At 39.6% G+C, this 23,992-nt stretch overlaps 1 protein-coding gene across 3 annotated transcripts in view; it reads left to right on the forward strand.

Annotated features, from left to right (window-relative positions):
- The first annotated feature begins 2,797 nt into the window (after positions 1 to 2,797).
- The window catches only part of bmp2k (BMP2 inducible kinase), a 47,767-nt gene continuing 26,572 nt past the window's right edge, over positions 2,798 to 23,992 (forward strand). For 2 of the 3 annotated variants that reach the window (XM_053653876.1, XM_053653877.1), the window contains exon 1: positions 2,798 to 3,692. In XM_053653876.1, coding sequence (XP_053509851.1) covers positions 3,542 to 3,692 — 151 coding nt within the window. In that variant the 5' untranslated portion in view covers positions 2,798 to 3,541. Of the gene's footprint in view, positions 3,693 to 5,827; positions 5,985 to 23,992 lie in introns of all 3 variants that reach the window. The other variant, XM_053653878.1, reaches the window with a different exon arrangement.

The following is a 23,992-nucleotide window of genomic DNA, read 5'->3' on the forward strand; positions in this document are numbered from 1 at the left end:
ACACCACTCCTTCTTTAATGTTGACACTTGCAATTTATTGTGAAAGTGTCAATGTAGATGGCTAAATCATCCTAGGTCATCGAGTGCTTTTCTAAAATACCAACATTAAAATGAGATGTGTGTATGTTCTTATGTTCTAGATAACCCTTATCAGACTACATATGTAGTCCCTAAAAGTTAGAGGTCATCAGTAAACCCAAAACTTTGGACTATGTCATAAACATGTGTCTGCCTTTCCAAATCCACAGACCCCCTTATATTTGCAGCACATTTTCAAACACTACACATTTCTGAACATTTCATCCGCTATTCAGCCCAAACTACATACACTGTATTAAAATGATAGGAAATATTCCATCTCACATTAGCTATTCCTAGTTTTATTAAGACTGCAATTAGAATTAAATTTGATCATACTTCAGCCAATTCAATTAAAGTGACAAGTCAATAATTAGTATAAATATGAAAACTATAAACTATGCCACATAGTGGTTGATAGTGATCTTCACCAATATAACAGCATTTTTAACAAAAATCCTCAGACCCCACTTTGTGCTGGATATAGAGTAGAAGAGATCATTGACCAACAGGGGGCAGCATGTTCTCAGACTCTGAAAAAACTAGCTTGCAGCCTGAGGTTATCCTTCACAAGGCATTTATTACAGAAATATTGTCACAACCACGTGACCACACTCCTATATTATGCAATCTCTCTACCAGTCAACCATAACTGGTAACCTGATTCTGCAAGTATGAATACTGCTTCCGTTTTGAGGGCTTATGTTCCTAGATGTGGAACAGCCCTGGCTTGACTAGATGTTCAAGTAAAAAAAAAAAAATTGCCTGCCTTTTGGGCTTTATGTGAATAATATATACTGGTTGCCAAATGTACAATATATATGTTTAATCTAGACATAAATACATCATATACAGACTGCAAAGTTTTGCATCCCCCGTCGTTTCTGTGCCAAAAGGTTAATGCACCTTCCAGGTAAAAATTAAATGCGTATATCCTGCAACAACAGTTCAAAGAATGAGACTGTGAACTACAACTGAAAATGCAAATGCTGCTCAGATCAAAGTAGGTTGGGGGTAGTTATTTGGGGGCGTGGACGAGTTGGAGTGGGGGTGGGTGGTGTAAGAGGGTTAGGGTGTATGAGTTCCTAGACTAATGGTTCTAGATGCAAATTCTTGCAAAGAGTTTAAAACTAAGAGTTAAATATTACAAATAAATAAACTTAGTGATCATACAAACATAGTGATCACTACAACAATAGCAAATAACCTGGAACTTTCCCAGCTAACAATTATTGGTTTCCAAAACATACTGGAAACGTTTATTGTTTGTTGAGTTCAGCGTTCAAACGTTATGTTCCCATAACCTTTAAATAATAATAATATTATTATTATTATAAATAATATTATTATAATAATATTTTACACAATGGCCTATAGATGTAATACAATTTCTATATAAATGTTTATCTTAACAGGCTGTCGGTACCTGAAACGTTAGTTATGTATACAAAAAATAAAACCTAAAATCAACCTCTGGCAAACCTTCAGAAATCCTTTTAGAGAACATTACAGAAACATTCCCAAAACAGTAGTTTGTGGTTAAAAACCCCCCCCTACATGCAACCTTTGTTGAACTTTGAGAACTTCCCATAAGGTAACATTACAGGGACGTTTTTGGGACTTTACTTTGTATTTACAGGGGAAAAAAATTGTAAGCAACCTTTGGTGAACTTTGAAAACGTCTCCTAAAAGGATGTTACAGGAACATTCGGTTTGTGGTTACAAAAAAATTATCCTTAAAAACAACCTTTGGTGATCTTTGAGAAAGTCGAGGAAGAGAATGTTACAGGAACGTTCCCAGAATGTTAGGTTAGCAACCTTTGGTGACTATTCTTTGTCAGTTGTTATATAACCTTAAGAGAACATAGTATGTGTGTGTGTGTCTGTTTGTGTGTGTGTTTAAAATTGACACTGACTTTATTAACCAACATATCTTATAACATTCCCAGAATGTTATAAGATGGTTCTAAAAAACCCCCAAAGAGAACCAAAATACTAATGCAATCTGTGTTCACTGGGTTGTAGTCATGCCTCTGAGCCAGGGATCATACAATGATGATTACACAGATCCATGGTTCTCAAAGTGGGCTCTGTGATGTATGTATCCAGGGCGGGGTCTTTTATTTATTTATTTATTCATTTATTTTTACATGAAGGTGGTGGTCGTTACTATTACCTAGTATTAGGTTACCATAGTAGTAAGCTGATTTGACAGGTCACTTGAAATGAATGATTGATCCAAAAGAACTAAAATCAGATAGAATTGATATTAACTTGAATCTAATTGGCAATTTCCGTGAAACCAGGAAGTGTTGCTATCATATCTAGATGAGGGAATAAAAAGCTCTAATGACGCTTGAATGAATTAATATGAAGGCAAATAGCTATCCTTCCATAGTTCTTAACATTAAATCTGTGATGTGATCATATCATAATGTGGTGCTTGGAAATGCAATGCCTGGTTGCAAAAAAAAAAAGTTTAAGAAGCCCCGATATACTGTAGATGACTCAGTCTGGAACACAACTCATCCCTCATCTGTTCATTCACTTTGCCGTTCCCCAAAATCTTCCTCAACCAAACGGTAAAAGAGGCTCTGATGAGGCGGACGGTCAGCCGCGGCGTCCCATCAGAAACCGGAGCGTGTGGATCACACACCAATCATTACAGCAGCACGGCTCGCGCACGCACCCACACACGCGCTCGAGTTTGGTTGGCGCGCGCTGAGTAACAACAAAACCTCCCACTTCAGTCGGTCACCAGAGTTACGGAGTTTCAGTCGAAGGCGTGAGCGGAAAGCCTGGTTATGGTCGAAATAACCGGCGTTCATCGCCAAACTTGGGCCAAGCCGCAGGTCTGGACTCTGTAATGCCGACTTTATGAGACGAGCTGTCCTTCTAAAAGGGCATTTTTTTGAGGCGGGTGGCTAGCACGCTAAGGAGCTAACTCGGAAAGGGGAAGTGTGGAGGAGGCGTTTTCTCCACTCTGAGAACACTTGGCTAACGTTAGCTCGCCTAGCCTAGTGGCCACACACCCACCCGAGTGTTGGGGGAAACTAATCCACGCCGAGCTGAGGAGTTTGTTTGTCTGCGCGTTTGTTCTGGACACGAAGAACTAACTGACCCCTGACTTGTGGTGTTCGCTACCGAGCCGAGAGGTCTAACGTTATTAATCCGTGGGTGTTCGTAGCTGGCTAGCAATCCGCTGTCGGAGTCGTAATTAGCGTAACCGGCGTAAAGAGCGCTACGGTAACGTCGTAGTTGCGTTAAAAGCGTAGCCGACAGTTGGAGGGATTGAGCCGCTGGAGGAAGTCTATCATGGTGTTCAAGTGACTTTTTCTCTCTCTCTCACACACACACATACACAGAGCTCGCAGGACTAAATAAGGCTGGAGATGAGCAGATAGAAGTGGTGAGAACGGTTGGTTTTCGTTCGGGGAGGAATATTCGCTAGAAAGAAGAAAGAATGAAGAAGTTTTCGCGCATGCCGAAGTCGGAGAGCGGAGGACTGGGAGGTGGTTCGGGCTCCGGTTCCGGTACCGGAGGCAGCAACTTCATCGGGAAAGTGTTCGCTATTGGGAGATACCAGGTCACAGTGGACGAGCTCATTGCAGAAGGTAATGAAGGGATTTAGTCTTGCGGTAAAGCTTGTTTTAAAAATTTATTATTTAACAGCTCATTTTATTGCATTAATATTTAATTAGCTGTGAATGTAGTTTCACCTCGAGCTCGTCATCCATCTGCTTTTTTTTTTCTTCCTCCCCAAACACCCCATAGTCCGAGGTGTGTACCAGTGGCCTGCTCCATGTACTCCACTTGACAGCTCTTTACTAGGTTAATCTATAATCTTAATCCTCTTTGACAGCTCCTTCTTTTTCTTGACTCAGCTCTATTACTTTAACTGATCAGGTTCCTAACTTTGGGGAGGGAACCTCTCATCATTTAACCCCTTAGACTCTTATCTTATTAATATCTAGACCCGTTTTCCATACCTGCTATAAATGGTTCCTTTACTAAATACAGTAAAACTAATGTGGGTCATAAATTCTCTGGAGAAGAAAAGATCTATCCAGGTACAAACACTTGTCACCTTTCACCTTCCACCTTCAGGAACATTTTGTGCGGTTTAGTCGAATAGGAGTAAGGGAACTAGATGAAGGTACGTAATCGCATCGAGTACTGTTCTGTCCTACATCATTTTTTTTTTTGCATAAAACTACAGCTCGACTTGGCTTACGATCAGAAAATGCCTCCGGCTTTAAAGTATATAAAGACGAATGAAATTACTGGAGCGTACGAGTGAAGTGAGAATGCTCAGAAGCTCTTTGGTTGGATGTTGTGATGTAGATATACACCGGTACATTTACTTCATGAGGAACGTGAAGAAGGGAAAAAAAAAAGCACCGAACAGCACGATTTCCCCCCCTCCAGACAAATGTTAAAGATGTGAAGAGACTTTACAGTAGGCCACAGGAACCCATTTAAAGCATGGTAATATCGAATTAAATCAAGTGTAAAAGTTCTAGATTGTAAACGTACTACAAATCCGAGCCACTAAAAATATATACGAGAGAGAAAATTTTCCGGTTAAAAATAGGCTATCGAAATACCATGAATAAAGCTCAGTACCCTCGAGGGTGAACTTTGACCTCGGTCTTCCTAGCATGTGGCCATCCTGTTGTTGCAGTCCTACGCACGTCAGCTGCTTGGCCTTCATGAATCATGGAGTCAAATCTCCCACCCTCCACTAGTCAAATTCCCCTGTTTTAACAGGAAAGACTGTAGCACAGTCCCCCCCCCCCCCCCCCGTGAATCCTGAAACGAAAGCAAAGCAGAGATGAGGATGAGAGAAGATTTGTCAAGATATGCCCCCTTTTTTTTTTTTTAAACAATCCAATGAGATGACTTCAGAAGCTCCTAAAGCTTTGCACTTTAAGGAGTTCTGGATATGACATTTGAAATCAAATTGACTTGCATAGTGTCTGTATGAACCTAACATAATTAATATGTTGTCACATGACCTTTTAGGTAGAATGTAGATATTAAAGTACATACGTCAGGTGTAGTAGTTCATCCCTTTTATGTGTTCAGTCTCAACAAACCCTGTGAATAAAGTGCATTTTAAAGACCTCTGTACGGCTGCGTGATTAACAAAAGGATCAATTACAAACCAAAACAGTTAAATCTGGACAGTTTCATGTCTCGTTTAAAGTGATTATGTTCTCCTTTTCTTGCAGCTCTATTGTTTCAGAATAAGGTTAATATTTGTGTGGGCTTGCCCTTGCTTTACAGTATAAAAATGATAAAGCACAGACTTATGATCTTTTACATATAGCTCGTTGGGACTACGAAGCTTTGTGTCAGATGTTCTTTCACTTAAACCCACACTATGCTCAGCCCTTGTCTTATATTTCATGTAATGCGAGTAGCAAAGCTTTCCTTTTTGCAAAATGTCATTTTGTGCGTTTCCAGTTAAAGGGTCTCTGCACTGTGAAACCTGCTGACTGCACAGAATTGGGAAATTTCTCTACCAGTGCTGAGTTTGAGTCACACAAACATCTGTAGAGTTTGACTGAGTCTCGCAAGTTCCTTTTTCTTCATTCCTTCCTCCTCTGTGCACTCGGGGATTTTGGGGGGGGGGGGTTGTTTGAGCCAAACAGCCAGTAAAGCTGAATTTATTTGTTCGTGGTTGATTTACATGGTAGAGAAAGTCTTTGTGTTTTTAAATTGTTTTGTGGTGTTTTCACAACAGATGGATCTCTTTGGCCAGTACGGATATTGAAAAGCCATTTTCATGACAGAAATGAAACTTTTCATCCACGCTGAAAGACGAGAGGGAAATGCATTCACAGAGAACACACATGCTACTGGAAGCAGGAAGATCATGCTGTTTGCACATTTCACACTCAGTACGTTTCCATGGACAACAATAATATGATATTAACCCGATTAAGACGATACTCTGATTAAGAAACTAGCATGTAAACAGCGATTATTGATGACCTTAATCCGGTTAAAGTCATACTCGAAGTAAACACGAATCGAATTAAGACGTGGAGTATTCTTGTTTTAGTCGCATTATCGACGTGCTTTATAGACATGTACACACCTTAATCACACTATTAACGTCGTGTTTTCACCGCATTCTGCGACAGGACACGTGCACACACGGCAGTGCTCAACCGTTTGACGGCAAACAAGAGAGCACGGCTGCGTCCGAAACCACGTACTTACCTGCTATATAATAGGAGAAATACACGTATTCAGGTAAGTATGTGGTTTTGGATGCTGCTCATGGCTTCAGGCAGTCATCTATTTGCATGTATAGCACGACAAATAATTACCTGCACTTGAAGCTTTCATAAAGTTAAAAATGAAACACCCAAAACTGTATATGGTCCCATAATGAAGAAGCATTGTATGTTGATACGTAAAATTCTGGAGGGGAGGGCGTGGCGTGGGGAGATAATGACGTGTGCCGTTAATCGATCTCTGTTCTATAACATGTAAAACGGGAACATGAAAGGAGAAGTCTAAAAGCAACTTGTAAACACCTTAATCACAATATTGTCTTATTCAGAATAAGGTCAATAATTAGATTACTGCTGTCCATGTAAATGTAGTCATTGTTTCAGTGGTTTGACAGATGGATCAGCAAAGATAGATAAGTAACAGAAAACTCTTGGAAGAGCGGAGGAAAAATCCATTAAGTTTGTAATTAAATTCAGTAATCATTTACCTAGGGAAAGCGCCCATGTTTGGTTGGCCAGAACGTTAAGTAACTAAGCTAAAATTTTGTGCCTAAAGTAATGTAATGTATAGCGGGAAACTTCACTTATTAAGTGCATTAATATAGACTAAATGTAGAGGAGGATTATATTAATGCCATAGTCCTTATTTTCTTCTAAAGAAAATGGAGCACATCATACTAGCACCGGAGCTGTGCTGTTTTCCTCCTCACATTGCACATTAAATATATGAACCGAGTCTGACTAGCATCTTTTTCACGCCATGTTTGGATTGACCGCATGCAAGCAGGAGAGTTATGAGACGTCCTGCACGTTCCTGATTCTGAACAAATAGTCTCTGATGCGTGCACGCTAATTAATCCGGCTTGTAAAAGTTGTGCTGGACAGCAGACGCTGCCTCGGATGATGTGTGTAGTGCAGCTGGGTGATAGATTCAGAACGAGTGAGTGTGCTGTAGTTACCGCATCGAGGTGCATCACACCATTACAGTTTAAACATGCGTATCAAATGAAAACTTGTTTTGTGAAAGACAGGCGGTGTACTGTTTGTTTCTTTCAGGTGGTTGGACGCCGGTGACACTACATGAGCAGCCTACTGAACCAGCAACCACAAATAATGAAACCAAAAGCTTGTACACTGCTTGTGTGAGTGATTTGTCCGGGTAGTCAGAGCTTTGCGGACGCAGAGGTCAATCACACAGCATTGATCGCACTGTACTTCATTTTGTACGCAGGAACGCAGCATTTACATTTACACAGCGCTAGTCATTTGGAAAACAGTGGCCAGCACAACATAGCACTGACGGGAGGTACGTTTACTAGATGTTTTGCAGCCAGAAAATGTGACGCATTTGTGAGTTTTAAATTATTAGTGTGATATATATTACACACACACACTACCGGCCAAAAGTTTGGAGACACTTGACTGAAATGTTTCTCATGATCTTTAAAAACCTTTTGATCTGAAGGTGTATGATTTAAATGTTTGAAATGTGTGTTGTTGACAAAAATATAATTGTACCAACATATTCATTTCTTTCATTAAAAAACTAACATTTTATTTACAAAAAAAACATTTTTTTTTTTAAATGGATGACTTGGAGCGAAATATTCCGAAAAGCAGCCAGTAAGAGTCCAACGTTGGTGGGAACTCCTTTAATACTGTTTAAAAAGCATCTCAGGGAAATTCCTGAAAAAATCAGTTGAGAAAACACCAAGAATACATCTCTGGAAATTTCTAGGCAAAAAGGGCGTCTACTTTGAAGATGCTAAAATATTAAATTATTTTTTTATTTATTTAGTGTTTTGTTTTTTTTTTTTATCACAAAATAATTCCCATAGTTCCGTTTGTGTTACTCCAGAGTGTTGATGACTTTATCATTCTAAAATGTGGGTAAAAAAAATAAAAATAAAGAATGAGTGTGTCTAAACTTTTGACCAGTTTGTGTGTGTGTGTGTGTGTATAATATATGGAACCTGTACTGGGTGCATCTCTGAATGATGTCTATGTAACACCTTTCTCTTTGAATAAATCAGTACACCAAGTAGAAGACTTTCAGGTATTTGCTCAGTTGGTAAATTTGATATTGGTGTAATTGTGGTGACATCATCATCTTTGTTGGACTTGTCAGAGCAGTTGTGGAACTTGTGTAAGTTTCATTAGTCATTCCTCACTTTAATGCAGTCGGACACGTTTAGAGTTTTCCTGATATTCCGTCTGAACTAGTTTCTTCAGACAGAGGTACGATAACTTTCCCAGTTAGTGCAGTTGTTACTTCTGAAGGGCAGTTTGGTAATGTGGCCATGTCAAAGCTGCAATCTACATTATCTGCACGCCATGCTGGAAATGAATGGGAGGATTGTGTGCGCTTTTGTCTCGTTCCAGCAGCCTATAAAAGAATGCTGGTACGATGCAGCACGCTGTGCCATGATGGAGATCACTTCCTTTGTGTTTGCCCACCGAACCTCACTGTTTTTGCTTCTCTTACGACCATCATGCCATATATTGTTATTTAAAACTAGGGTTGAAATTATATAAAAATGACTAGAATAAGCCAGTATCAGGATTTTTGGTACATCACAGTAAAAATGCACATTCACAAAAAAGCAGGACCACATTAAAGGATATTTATGGCACTGCTGAGATCTCAGAAGGTGCTGATTAATTTTCTAATTTTGCTGGCTGTAATTCAAATCACATGTGTATATTAATTCTCTCAAAAAATGTAAATTATTTAATACGTCACGGTTTCTGTAGTAAAAGCTCTGTCACTGGGAGTTGTCTCGTGGACGCGCTACATAATCGAAGCCTTTGTAACGGTCAGAGTTAAAGTTGTTCTCCGCCATGGGAGAGTCTTCAGGACTGACGGTTTTGCGCTTTGGGGCATCACATTAGCATGAGAAGGTTCAATTTTTGTCTTATTTTGTCTCATTAAGTTGGAAACGATTGTTTGTGTTTTGTTAAAACATAAGAATGTTAACAAGAGCAGATAACAGATTTCCCAGCATTAAATGTGATTGATTTATACGTGGATAAAAAGTGTGACTAAGTAGAAAATTGTAATCACTGGCAAATTGCCGTGGTATAAGAGGAACGAAACACTTTGGATGTGCTGTTATTGGAAAATAATCAGTTACAGGTTGGTGGTAATGTTCTTCCACTTCATCACATTACCCTGTTGTTGATTATTTTCCTATAACAGCAAGCCCTATTGTGTTTTATTCCTTTCATTAGCAGCGGGTAAACAGTTGGATTTGAGAAATGAATCAGCTAGATTAATTAGGCCTCTGCTTCAATTAAATAATACATTTAATAAATTGCAAGTAGAAAGTGACTACATTGTGGTTTTGAGTGCAGTAACAGTGTGAGATGGTAAACGATAAAAAGTGTAGCACTGGTTGCAGATAACGCCGCTAATGTCAAAACCGAGGTGCTACTGCTAGACACTGTGCAGGCTTAGCTGCTCCTGTGGTGTTACGCAAAACACTACTGAAATCCAGCTTTCTGTCGCTCTGTTTAAAAAGGATTGAAGCATATGTAAAGCGTGCATTGTGCTGGTATACGGTAACGCCTCTGTTCTGAGCGAAGACTTGTACTTTAGACGTGTTTGTAAAGTGTGGGTTAGCGTTTCACTGTAGTTGACCGTTTGCCATCATCAGCCTTTGTTTGTAGCGTAATGAAGCGTTTCAAACTTATTTGTAATTCCAGCTCCACTTATGAGCTTACACAGACCATGACATCATGTTTGTATTCATCTGTAAGTAAATCTTACAATTAAAGAAATTTGATCATGTCACCCCAATTTTAGCACCACTCCATTGGCTCCCGGTCCATTTTAGGATTCAGTTTAAGATTCTGTTGTTTGTCTTTAAAACTCTTAATGATCAAGCTCATTCTTATCTCAAAGATCTTACACCACTTTCATCTAGCGGATTTCTAAGATCTTCTGATAGGTTTCTTCTGAATGTCCCTCGATCCCGTTTAAAAACTAAGGGGGAGAGAGAGCTTTTTCGGTCGCTGACCCTCGTTTATGGAATCAGTCGCCACTGGACATCCGCCTTGTACCTTCTATTATCATTTTTTAAAAAGAGGCTGAAAGCGTAACTCTTCTCCCAGGCATTTTAATCTCATTTTTACATTTTTGTCTATTGTCTGTCTTTATTTAGTTTGATTCTATTTTCTATTTTACTTTTCTTTACTCTGTTCAGCACTTTGGTCAGCTTTGCTGTGTTAAATGTGTTTTATAAATAAAACTTACTTACTAAATCTTCCGAACTATATGCTTTTGCAGTGATTGCATTCCTTCTGTTCATTGTGGTTTTAATTTATTTACATTTATGGCATTTGGCAGACACCCTTATCCAGAGCGACGTACATTTATCTCATTTATATAACTGAGCAGTCGAGGGTTAAGGGACTTGCTCAAGGGCCCAGCAGTGGTAGCTTGGTAATGCTGGGGCTTGAACTCCTGACCTTCTGATCAGTAACCCAGAGCCTTTAACCACTGAGCCACCACTGCCCTATTTATTTATTTATTTATTTATTTATTAATTTTAAACAGTCTCCTTATCTGAAAGCTGTAACAAGGCTTTGTGGTCCAAATGTGTTTGTATAGCTGTATTGTTGTATTTATATAGTTCTAAACTGTTTTTCTCTTCCAAGAGATTATGCAATGACTGGGAGAGGCCTAATTATCTGTGTGTGCGATTTGGGGATGTGCACAAACACAATGCTGGTGGTGTCCTAAAACAAACATGTTTGTCTCCACTGTCAGGAATGATGAAGCAGGGGGCCGATTTTGGTCAGTGGTGAATTTAGCAGCAGGGAGGATGTCACGGCATTATTCAGATGACCTTGAGTTTTTTCCTTCTCAGTGACCGTGTGAAGGACAGTAGGAGAGGAGCATCAACACCAACAAGCTCAAACTCACACCAGATTTCTTATCATGCTTCAAATGAGCCACTCTGTGTATTAGGTAGTTTTCAGCCATTTTATAACTGGCATCTCATACAGCAGTTTATGGACTGAAGCATCTGGTTCTAGTGTATGTCCTGTTTACACACCTGGCACTTTACTGAGAGAAGGGAGAGGAAAAGAGAAAAAATACAAAAAAAAAAACCGTAATTAACAACCACAAAATGAGTGAGTCATAGTGATGTATTGGTAAATTATTATTTTATTTCATATCATTCTCCCCATCATATAACTGCCACCAGTCTTAGTGGTTGGCTAGCTTCATGTGTATCGGAGGAAGTGCATGATAGCCTTCACCTTCCATCTTTTCAAACTGCTGCTCATGCTGCATCACAGGGCGGTGTAACAATATATATTTTAGCTAGCAAGCTGTCTGCACAGCAGTAGTAGAATAAACAAAAAAACTGTTCAACTGAGTTTGATGATACTTTTTCTTTAATGCCTACAAAGACAAAGAAGAATATATATATATATTTTTAAATGATGTCAAATCGGCAGCATCCATTCAGTACCATTTAATTTGTTATTATTAAAAACAAAAAAAATACATCACCATACCAACGATATCTCAGAAAAGTGTATGGTGAAATCATTTATCATGATATTGATATAATTTCGATACATCACCATGCCCTATTGGCGAATGTCACTGTGATCGACAGGGGGAGAGTATGCCACCCCTCGCACCCACAGAGCACAGGCAGTTTTGCTCTCTTGGGCTCCAGCACACAGATGGCTGCGGCTCCATCAGGATTCGAACTCATGATCTCCGACCCATAGGGTGAACACGCAGGAGCCCCACAACGTTTTATTCTTGAGATGATTCAAATGTAATACAGCTTACGAACTGGGAGTACTTGTATAATAATAACTGTAACTAAGCCAGAGCTTAATATTATTATATTTGTATTATAGTGCAGTTGCTTTCTAAGAATGTGTGCTCTCGGTGTAATCTACCTCAGCTTGGAGCGTTCAGCACTTATGACTCGCTTTCTGTGGCTGTGGAAGGTTCCACATGGACACCGTAAAGATTTGCATTTCCCAAGATCAGTTTATGTCCAAGTCTTACTCTTGCTTCAGTGGATAATCTCAACTTAATCTCACCCTGTAGATTTATACCTTCTCAGAGCTGCTCCTGTCATCATAAAGAATGTTCTGTGCTCATCCCAGGACTCTTATTCACAGTCTGCTCATACTGAGCATCATTTCAGCACATGTAGTACTGTTTGACTTTACTCTTCCTGTATACTGTGATGATTCATATGAACACTTCATCACCTAGAAGAGGACGGGTTCGCTTTGAGTCACAAGTGGTAATCTCAGGGAGCTTTTCTTTGCCGCGGTCACCTCTGGCTTGCTGATTAGGGATCTAAATGTGAAAAAAAAAAGGATACATACAGAATCTCTACAGTACAGGAATGGCCCTCTGACAGTTCCTGTGTATTTTGGGCTGTTCAGATTGGCAAAACTGTGATCATCTCCCTTTTTCTTTTAATATGGCCACCAAGTTATTACTTTAATACTTAGTTAGTAACAGTGATGCCTCATATTGATTTAAGTCTGTAATCAGCCAGTGCTATTAATATATTTTACTTTTAAGATAATGTGTAAGGTTTTTTTTGTTGTTGTTTTTTTTATTATTACAGTTGGATTGTGTGCTTAAGCTCATTGTAATTATTAAAAATCATTGTGGTGTTTGTTTTTTTTGTTTTTTTTTCCTTGTTTATCCAGTTCTCAGGCAACATCACGATTCGTTGAAGTTGTCAAATAAGATCAGGAAGTTGGTGAAGTGTGTCTTGTAGGAAGTAATTGTTCAGACTGTTTAATGTCTCAGCAGATTAGTGCAGAAGATATGGAAAGATGACTCCTTTAAATTAACGAGCTGCGTGATGATGTGCTTTGTGAACGAATTCTGATCTGCTGTACTCATCATTGCTATTTAAAGCACTGTCATGGCTTCCCATGACTTGATCTTTTGTGATTGTTCTTTGAACTTTGCCTTCCCTCTCTTGACAGGAGTGCTGCAGTTACTTGTGAAACTTGACAGTGCGAGACACAAGGCTAGGTTGTTGCTTGTTTGCTATGAGAATGTTGGTTTCACAGTGATTAACACACACACCCTGCGTTGAGAAAATGGGTCATTCAAGTCTCTGCTAGCGATAATGTTGGTATCTCGCCCTGTGCGTGGGCTCAGAAGGGTTCCTTAAGTGATTTACCTGTCAAAGCACTTGTATTCTCAGGGTATCAAGCATAGCATAGACAAAATAACCTAGAAGACCTAATTCCATTTGTCTAACCGAGTTTCTCTCACGCTGGATAAGCTCGCAAAGCATTCATTTCCCTCTATTTCTAGAATCTGACCTGGCCTGCTTCTTTTTCTGAACAATGCACATTAACCACAGGAGGATCGTATGCCACTAAATTTCAGGGTTTTTTTTTGAGGGAGCCAGTTTTAAGTTGTCAACGTCAGTGCATGTTTCTCATGAAGGCAGGTAGAAGGTAAACCATTCTGCACTCTGCTGTGTTTAGGTGCAAATGTACTTCTGATAATGCTGTATTTATTATTATTATTATTATTATTATTATTATTATTATTATTATACCACAGCATTGCTGAGTTCTGATTGGGCAGAAGGTCTTGATAAATTTCTGGGAGTAATTCAAATCCCAGGTATATATTAATGAACACATTCTAATATGTTATTATTTCTATAGTAACAGTGCAATCACAAGAACTTGTATGGTAGAAACTGCATATAATAAAGATGTATAATTGTTGACATGGTGTAAGGGTTAAAAGGAGATGGAAGGAGTCTCGGGTGTCAGTGCTTTGTAATGGTCAGTAAGTTTTCTGCCATGGGAAAGTCTTCAAGACAGGAGTTTGCACTTTTCCGGTTTCACAGTAGCATGACAAGCTGCATTTTTAAAAACAAGAGAAGCAAATGCGCGAATCTCTGTTTATAGTTGTTATAACGTAAGAGAAAGCTGGAACTAACAGAGATCTTGACGCCATCAGTGTTTGGGAGCCAAGGGAGCAAAATTGTCTGTGCTCGTTCTTTCTCTGTCTCCCTCTCCCCTGTCAATCACAGCGACACTAGTCAGTTGTGTAGTCTGTGTGCTCATATATGTGGAAGAAGGTCAATAGAACTTTCCTCTGAATGTTTTACAAGGCCCTGTGATTGAGCATGAGCAGCAGTTTGGGGAAAAAATGCTGGCTGTCTTCACTTATCTTGATGGATGCACATGTTAGCCTTGACCTTTCACGAATGTTATAAAATAATAAATTAAAAAAAAATCCAAATAGGGAATTTGGCCTATGTATTACCTCATATTTATACACCTGTGAAACAGGAAGTTTAACAATTTCCTGTTCCTAGTCACCCAGGTGTACTCGAAAAAAAAGGGTGGGGGATCAATGCAGTTGTTTGATATCCATGAGTGCAGAGTATTTTTGTGAATTTTTTGAACAGAAAATCAAAAGTTTAAACAATAAAGTCAGATTTTCACAGCTTTCTTTGCTCGTGTTTTATTCCTTACATAATATTAATTTTGTCTGATTTTATTTTTTCCGGACATTTCACATCTTCCACATCTAAATGTCACGCCCCTAATGCTGGAATTTTCCGTGTATAAATTTTAACTTTCATTTTGACCTGGACTAAACATAGAAACTCAAAAGAGACTAATTTTGGCAACATATCCCTTCTAAATGTAAAGAAAATAGAAGATATATTATGATAATTCTTCCCCCAGACAGGTTTGTTAAATAAAGCTAATGCACTGTAACTTCCCTTGCTGTAGGTCTAAACATCAGACACTGTAGTACGAACAGCACAGCTGTCTTTTGCTGTTACAGTGAGTAGAAGTAATGATGGAACTGTTTCTCCACCGAGTCAGTCCAGGACAGTATTAATCTCTCTCTTGCTGAGTTTTATTTACTTTGACATTTTGGAAAGCATTCTGATCACAACTTGTTTAATTCTGCTCATCACTGCTGCTATAGTGACCAGTTTTTTTTGGTTTGTTTTGCAATTTCTTTAGGCAGCTTTATCATTAGGGTCTGTAGCTTAGACCAGTACAGTACAGTGCAGTCATGCAGGTTGTTCACATGACCTTTCTATGCCCGAGTTCTACAGTGATGCTAACCAGATGCTCTGGAGGGTCTTGATGCTAGCTGTTACTGACATGTTTTCAGCTCCAGTAAAAAGAAGAAAATGAACTCTTGGCTAATCATTCACCTCCTCAGAGACAAGTTTGCTCAGGAAGTATACTGTCAGGGTTTTTTTTTTAAATTTTTTTTTATAAAAACCCATGTTTGTCTTACCACAGTTAGCATATCTGTCTTTCTAACAGATACTGGAACTCCCCGTAGTTTTACTTCATGTTTGAAGCTTGTTTTGGATGTTTGGTACACAATGACCCCTTTCTTTAACCTACCATGTAACTTTGTTGATCTAAATTAAATCATGTGACCTTCACTAAGACCTATAACTTCACTAAGACCTATATTAGGAAAGGAAGCAGGGGAAGCCTAATAATATTAATAAATGGTATCTATTTGTTGTTTCCTGTAACTTGTATATAATGGATTTATATTGCATTGGACAGAGATTTGGGGGGGAAAAAACATTTCTTGGTCTTTTCCCAATCTTTATCTGTCCAATTTCAGTGTCTACTGTAGCTTCAGATTCCTGTTCTTGGCTGACAGAAGTGGAACCTGATGTGGTCTTCTGCTGTTGTAGCCCATCTGCCTCAAGGTCTGACATGTGCGATATGAGATGCTTTTCTGCTCACCACAGTTATAAAGAGTGCTTATTTGAGTGACTACAGCCTTCCTGTCAGCTCGAACCAGTCTGGCCATTCTCCTCTGACCTCTCTGCAGAACTGGTTTTTCACACCATTCTGTGTAAACTCTAGAGACTAGTGTGTGTGAAAATCTCAGGAGACCAGCAGTTTCTGAAATACTCAGACCAGCCTGTCTGGTGCCAACAACCATGCCACAATCAAAGTCCCTGAGATCACAATTTCACATTCTGATGTTTGGTGTGAAGAGTAACCGAAGCTCTTGGCCAGTATCTGCAGGATTTTATGCATTGCACTGCTGCAACATGATTGGCTGATTTGGATAATTGCATGACTGGGCAGGTGTACAGTTGTTCCTGTTAAACACAGTTCTTCTGCCTTAAAAAAAAAAGTTTTATAAGCTGTAAATATCTGGCATTATATTTATTTAGCAGCCTTGTAGCTATTTTGCAGCTAAGCTCTGCTTAGCTCTGCTTGGTGTAGGATTAAATGGGGATTAAAACACTTTCTCATCCCTCTTATTTGATTTTAAAGAAGATTTAGTGTAAGAGAATGTAGTGCCAAATTTTGAGGAAGTTATGGATGATAGTCATGCGCTTCTGATCAAGTTATCGTGTTACAGCCCTCCGTCATGACCATGTGAGTAATTAGGCTATTTTGCTTGGTCCCAGTGGGATAAATTTCCATTATGTCTCTGCATTTGTTTCACATTTCCTATTGCATTACTAGTGTGTGTTATTTGTTCCCTAAAAGACTCGTATGGTGCAAGAAGAGGTGAGTTCCACATTGAGTCGCCTTATTTTATTATCAGAGTGTTATTCACTATCCTCAGTGTCCTTTTTTTTTTTTACTTTAATAGATGCGCTTCACTTTTTACTGTCTTTGTAGAAGAATGTTCTCATGTACACATCAATCATCTGAGAAGTATTAAAAGCAAATTCTCCCAACAAAGTGGCTGTAAATTTCCAGAAGGATGACTGTGTCATCCCGCTGCGCTGTCAGGGGAGCCATCACTATGTGCAGAATCTCTCGAGCGTACACCAAAAGTGAGCGCGACTCTATTTTTAGCATCGGCAAGTATTCAGGCAGATAAATTTGTGAGCATCATTGTGGTGTAACTTTTGAGTGCTTATGGGAAACAGATTAAACAGTGTTCTGTAGCAGATATTTCTGAACTGTATGTGGGATCGTTTTAACTCGTCTGTTAGTGTAAGATGTAGGGGTGGGAGGAAAAAAATTGACTTACTTAACTATTGCGATTTTTATTTATTTATTTATTTATAACGATTTTTGTTTATTCCAGAATCCGTATACTTTATATTCAATTGCTTTATTTTTGTCTTTGCTTATAAACCAGGTGGAGAGAAGTTACTGCTTTTATTCCAGTAGAGGGCAAAATGTATTTGTTGTTATCTGTGAGTATTACATGACATCATGCGTCCCGCATATTGATAGCGGCTTTCTGACACCTGCAAATTATACACAATATACCGGAAAGCAAATTTATAAAAAAAAAATTGAGCGAGAGACCAGAATATTTCTAATAGTAGACAGGCACGCCGTCCAGGATGTCCCCTGGGATAGGCTCCAGGCACCCTGTGTAGGATAAGTGATACGGAAAATGGATGGATGGATGGACTATAAAGTGCAGTTAACAGCATTCAGCAAGACCATGCCGATATTTGGCGTGACCACAGTTTTGGTCTTTAAATGTCATCATTTGTCTTAGGTACACCGCCATGCAGTTTTATAAGGAAATTAGGTGGTCAGTTTTTCCAAGATTCTTGGAGAACCTGCCCCAGTCCTTCTGCAGACTTTGGCTATCACACTTGCTTCTTTTTCCTCAAGTTTCTTCAAGTCTGTTTCATAGTTCCTCATTTTCTTTAATGACATTACAAGCATTTCTCTGCAACATTTTACATTTATTTTTTACTGGCACAGCAATGCAGAAGACAATTATGGTGCTTAAGACTTTTGTGCAGTACAGTGTATATACTATATTGTGTACATAAATAGAGATTTATTACTTGTAGTAACAAATAATATTAATACAAATATTTCCATCCATCCATTTTCCATAACTCTTATCCTACACGGGGTCATAGGGAGCCTGGAGCCTATCCCAGGGAACTCGGGGGCACAAGGCAGGGGACACTCTGGTGCCACTTGGTGCCAACCCACCACAGGGCACAATTGCACACACATTCACACACTACGGACAAGATGGAAATGCCACTCGGCCGCCAACACATGTCTTTGAACTGGGGGAGGAAACCAGAGTACCAGGAATTCTATTGAGGCTCGCATGAAACAGTATTCACATCTGCTGCAGAGAGAACTGCATGTCGAAGGCGATTACTTCAGTTCAGGAAGATCCTTGTGGAGAACAGGGCTCGATGGGGCCTTTTTTCTGTCTCATGAGGCATTCCTATGGAAACATGGAAAAAGCCAGCCAGCGTCTCACCAGGGACTAGTCATGCCAGTTGTTATTGAGTGGACAATCCTCAGTTCCCTTATGACTTAATAGACACTTACCTACCCTTTTTCAAACGTGTTACAGCACACGCAGATGTGCAATTATGTAAACCTGCTGCGAATCAGGACATTAAATATGCTGTTCACATTTACAGTTTCCTCACAGTGAACTGTTGTGGGAATCTGCTGGTGTTTATCAAAACACAAAATAATTGGGAAGTAATAACATGTTAATGGGAAGTTGCAAATGAGATGCAGGGGTGGACGAATCATAAATGTATTAATTCGGTGTGTGCCTGTCCCCTAAAATTTTGGTGACTAAGCTCAAAAGTGGTTAGATAGTTAGCTAGCTAGTTAGTTAAGTGCATTAATACAGAGTTAGAGAAATGAAAAAGTGTAGGATGTTCTGTCCTCGGATTGCCACAAAAGACGTTATTTGAGTCTTGCTAGTGACTTTGTTTCATTTGGTGTTACTGTTGCTTACAGCAAAAGATTTACATAACCGCATTGCACTGGAATTCTTTTTTGCATGGTTTTGTCAAGAGACAAAGATCCATCATCCATGCATGCTGAATAATTTGTCTAGTAACAACCGTTGTACCTTCAACCAGACTGCACCCCAGCCCTCGTGCGTGTAGTGCATCAGGTGGTGGGATTCAGAAGTAGTAGCATTCACACTAGTTACAGTGTTGAGGTGCTTCACACCGTTGTTAAGGTGCGTCACACCATAAGTTTAAGCATGCATATCAAATGAAAGTTTTGTTTTGTGAAAGTTGATAAGGAGTAGGGTTTCATGTATTTTTCAGGTTGTTAAACATACTTGTCCTCCAGACAACTATGAATAAGAAAACATTTAATCTGCTTGTCTGCTGTGCCTGAGCTGGCGATTTGTCCACCCCTGAAATGCCATGGTAGGTTATGGTACCTTGAGCTTTTGGATGGTCTTATTCCATAGTCTTCCGCTGTCCTGTTTCAGTGCTCTTGTGCCCACTGTAGCCTCAGATTACTGTTCTTGGTTGACAGGATGTGGTTTTTTCTGTTGTAACCCATCTGCCTCAAAGTTTGAAGTGTTATATGTTCTGAGATGCTTTTCTGCTCACCATGGATGTATTACACTAGAGTGGTTATTTGTGTTACCAAAGACTTTCCTGTCAGTTCGAACCAGTCTGGCCATTCGCCTCGAATCTATCTCATCATCAAGGCATTTTTACCCCCAACAGTTGCCACACACTAGTCTTTAAATAGTGGGAGGCCATTAGTAATGCAACTGCAAATGTCTGTAGGAGTCGTTTCTCCAAAACCCTGGAGGCAGGGAGGGGTGCAGTGCAGCAGCACAGCCAATGTGACAGATGATATCATGGGTCGGAGAGAGAACATCTGCGTAAATGCCTGATTTAAAATCCACTAGTCCATTTCTCAGCCCGCTGTAGTTTGTTGTCTACTGAAGCAAGGATTTACATTTATTCTTTTATTCATTTAGCAGATGCTTTTGTCCAAAGCGACTTTCACCTTTCTTCATGATGGTTTTCATGAATTTTTTTCTTGTTCTTCTTAGGCACTGTTTTTTTTTTTTTTTCCTTCTTGATCTAACGTTCAGGGATATTAGAGATTCAAATTTCAGATAGTTTTTAATATGAACTAGTTAGCCAGGTTCAGACTTTGTGGTAAATCTGTGTTAGAAATTACGTACTTGGAAATCTTTCAGATTGGGGAAGTCTGATTCTGAGTATGTTGGTGGTCAAACTACAAAATCTGGTTCCAAGATTCTTCTGTTGTGAGGCCTGATGAGAATCTCTGCTTTAACCTGCCTGGCAAAACACTCAATTCTTAGTCATGCAGGTGCTCCAGTGCTGCATTACCCATAAAGCCAGGGAAATGCACACCAAGGAATCACAGTTTAAGGTGGATTCAGTGCATTATTGCTGGAATGAGGACTGCTGCACTTTTCTGGGCATTCTTTCAATAATTTCTGTTGCGCTCAAGGCGTTATTGATTCAGTTGGTTGAATAATAATAATAATGCACTTGTCCTGCTGTTAGACTTGGGACAGAAAATCTTCATAATAACAAGCCCTGTTCAGCATGAATGGCTCTTCTAGCATCAGTCCTCATGGAGGAGATCTCCGTCTTTCCCTATAAAGTCTCAGCGTCTGTCTCTCGCCTAACAAGCTAATGTTCTGCTAATGCTGCTTCACTATGCCCAATAGTACTGACTATTAATGAGGCTGCTGGGAAGTCAGCACTCTTCAAGGATACATTAGTGGATTTCAGGTGCGGAGTTTCTTTTACATTATTCTCAGAGACTGTCATGTGTTTAGCACAAGATCTAACAGGATGTGATTCACACACAGAAATGCAACAGTAAGCTGAGTATGAATTTTTTATTTATTTATTTATTTAATTTTTTTTTACAGTGGTGGACAACTCCCATAAATGTATTATTAACAGACAAGTAAAAGCAATGTGTTCCCCAGACCATGTTTTAGTTGCCTGGTAACTTGATTGACTAGGCAAAACATAATGTAATGTGGTTAGCTTGTTGGTACATTACTACAGACTGCAGGAAATGAACAGGTATATATGATCATCAAGCAGATCGGGTTGGTGCCATCAAAAAAAAAAGTGAACAAAATCGCTGGCCAATGTTTCATCTATGCGCTGTGGTGTTCAGCCATCGCATCACATGTAAAAGATATTATTCGAGTCTGAATGATATCCTTTCTCTCTATGTTTAACATTTACATTTATTCATTTAGCAGACGCTTTTATCCAAAGCGACTTACGAATGAGAAAATACAAGCAAAGCGATGTATCAAACAGGGAACAATACAAGTAGTGCTGCCATACAAGATCTTTAATTGATCTCTAGAAGAAGCAAAGTGTGCAGAGTAAGGTGTGTGTTTGTTTATTTATTTATTTATTTATTTTTTATATGGGTTAGTTAAGTGTTCACGGACGGTGGGTCTTTGGCTCTTTTTTGAAGATCGTGACAGATTGTGCGGTCCGGATTGAGGTTGGAAGTTCATTCCACCACTGAGGGACAGATAGTGTGAAGGTTCTGGAAAGGGACCTTGAGCCACGCTGAGTAGGCACTACTAGGTATCGGTCATTGATCGATCGCGTGAGGGAACGTAAGCCTTCAGGAGAGAGTTGAGGTAGGGGGTGCTGTTCCAGACAAGGTCTTGTAGGTGAGCATCAAGGCCTTGAATTTAATGCGGGCGGCTACAGGAAGCCAGTGGAGGGAGATGAAGAGCAGTGTGACATGGGTTTTCTTGTTGCTGGTTGAAGACGTTTAACCATGAGGTGACTAAATTACAGCAGAAGAGTTTGACAGGTTAACGCTTTAGATTTTTGTTTCTACATAACTGTGTGTTCTGTCAGCTGTGCATGATTACTAATTCCCCTAGTAAAACGCTTTAAACTATAAACCAGACTGCGCCTCAGTCAGTGTATAATTTGCGTCAGGATTCGCATCACCCTGAAGCAGAGCAAATTTAAACACGGCTACTTACTTCAGGAATCCTGGTTTTTGGTACTGCAGTGATGAAGATAACGAGTATAATCTACACACAAACATCAAGTCATTTGATATGTGTTTGTGTATACAGAGGACACTAGCAGTGAGCAGAGTCCTAAGGTTGGCTGTCGAATTTACTGGAATTAATCACACAAACAGTATTTTTTGCCCTCTTTGTCTGACGACAGCAAGCCCGTGCTCAAATCACTTCTGCACTCCCTCACCCTCCCCTTTTTCTCATGGCGTTAATGAGGTATGTGGAGCTTTGTCTACAGAAAGAGCTCTAGAAGAGTGGGAAGAAAATCCACAGCACAGTCATATATTGAGAACTTGATCCTGGAGCGTACGGACTCCATCCGCGGACAAACAGGGCCTCTGGGACTGAGAATGCCACGGCTTTCTTAAGCCACCCACTGACCCGAGACTCCTCACCTGTGGGACCATAGACAGACACTTGACAGCTGTGTGTGTATGTATGTGTGTGTGTGTAGGAGGGGAGTTGGACTGTGGAACGGTGGAGGCTAGGACTGCGGTCTTCCAGGCGTAGTGTAAAGCCTCTGAGTTTAGTGAATTGTCCTGCCATAACAACAATTTTGTGCTCTTGTCTCTCTCAATGGACTCTTGAGTTTACAAAGTAGAGCTCAGAAGTTTCACTAATTCAAAAAGAAAGTGTGGTCATGAAGTGAAAACCTCGTCGCATTTGCTGTTTGTTTGCTTACGTGATTTGGTTGTGTTTCACATCGTACGTAACTAAACGAACCTAAAAGCAAATAATACTTCCTGTGAGATTTGTGGGAAGAACTGAAATTGTACTTTTGTCAATAGGGGTGTTATGATGTGATATGAAATGTTCACAGTAGCCAAGATTCATGCCATCAGTCATTTTCTTTGCAGTATGTTTGCAAAAAAAAAAAATAATAATAATCACATCCGCTAAGTGTTCCTCTTCATTAATTTATGTTTGAGAATGTCTTTTCCATAAAATGTCCAGTAATTCTCACGTTGTTGTAAGCTGAATGAGAGAGGCCTTGGAAAAAGGAACTGGACAGTTGTTTGGTTAACTTTTGGTCAGCAATGCCACGTTGTTCTGTCCATCTGATAGCCACCATGTATGATAAAGTTCTAAACATGCTAGACGTTACAGCATAGTTACAGTAGCAGCTGCAGAAACTGAGGTTGCTGTAGTGTGATCTAGGGGTCTGCCATGTTATTTATTTGTTGATGGAAGCTATATAGAGGTGTGCATTTTAATCATTTTCACAGCTCGGAGAGCTCAGATAGCGGTTCGACAGATAAATGCGAGCAGAGTCCGTTCACTCCCAGGAGCTGGTCACAGAACACAACAGAAGCAAAGTTTTTATCTTTTCTTTAACACAGGCCTGTGTTGCCTCTCTTTGTTTTTACCCTGCATGTGTTTTTAATGTGATTAAAATGAAGCACTGAAAAGAAAGCAGCTCATTAAAGCGTTATAACCAGTGTCGCTGCTTTTGTCAGGCTAGTAACTGGATCACACGCAGTGGTAACACGTGTTTATAACAGTCCAATACACATCTTACACAATATATTTAGTGACAAAACCATGGAAATGAAGCTCCAGGATCCTTGGAATGAATGAGTCATGGGCAATGTGAAATAAAAAGATGAACTTGCACAATAATTAAAGATTAGGGCTCCATTTCTGAATTTTCGTTGCTTAGTGTTGAACTTCGGTTGGCGTTAAATGCGTATGAAAGAGTTTCAGTTGAGCGTAAATACTGACGCTTACTATTTCCATATTCTGGACGCCACAGTTAGGAAAACAAAATGGGAAAGCTATGGAAACAAAGCAAAACAAGTAGAGTCCAGAAATCACAGGCTTGCTGCGATAGTCGGTGTTCCCGGTGTTGGAGCTGCACACCGAT

This window comes from Ictalurus furcatus, chromosome 22, assembly GCF_023375685.1.
Source record: "Ictalurus furcatus strain D&B chromosome 22, Billie_1.0, whole genome shotgun sequence".
Taxonomy (NCBI): domain Eukaryota; kingdom Metazoa; phylum Chordata; class Actinopteri; order Siluriformes; family Ictaluridae; genus Ictalurus; species Ictalurus furcatus.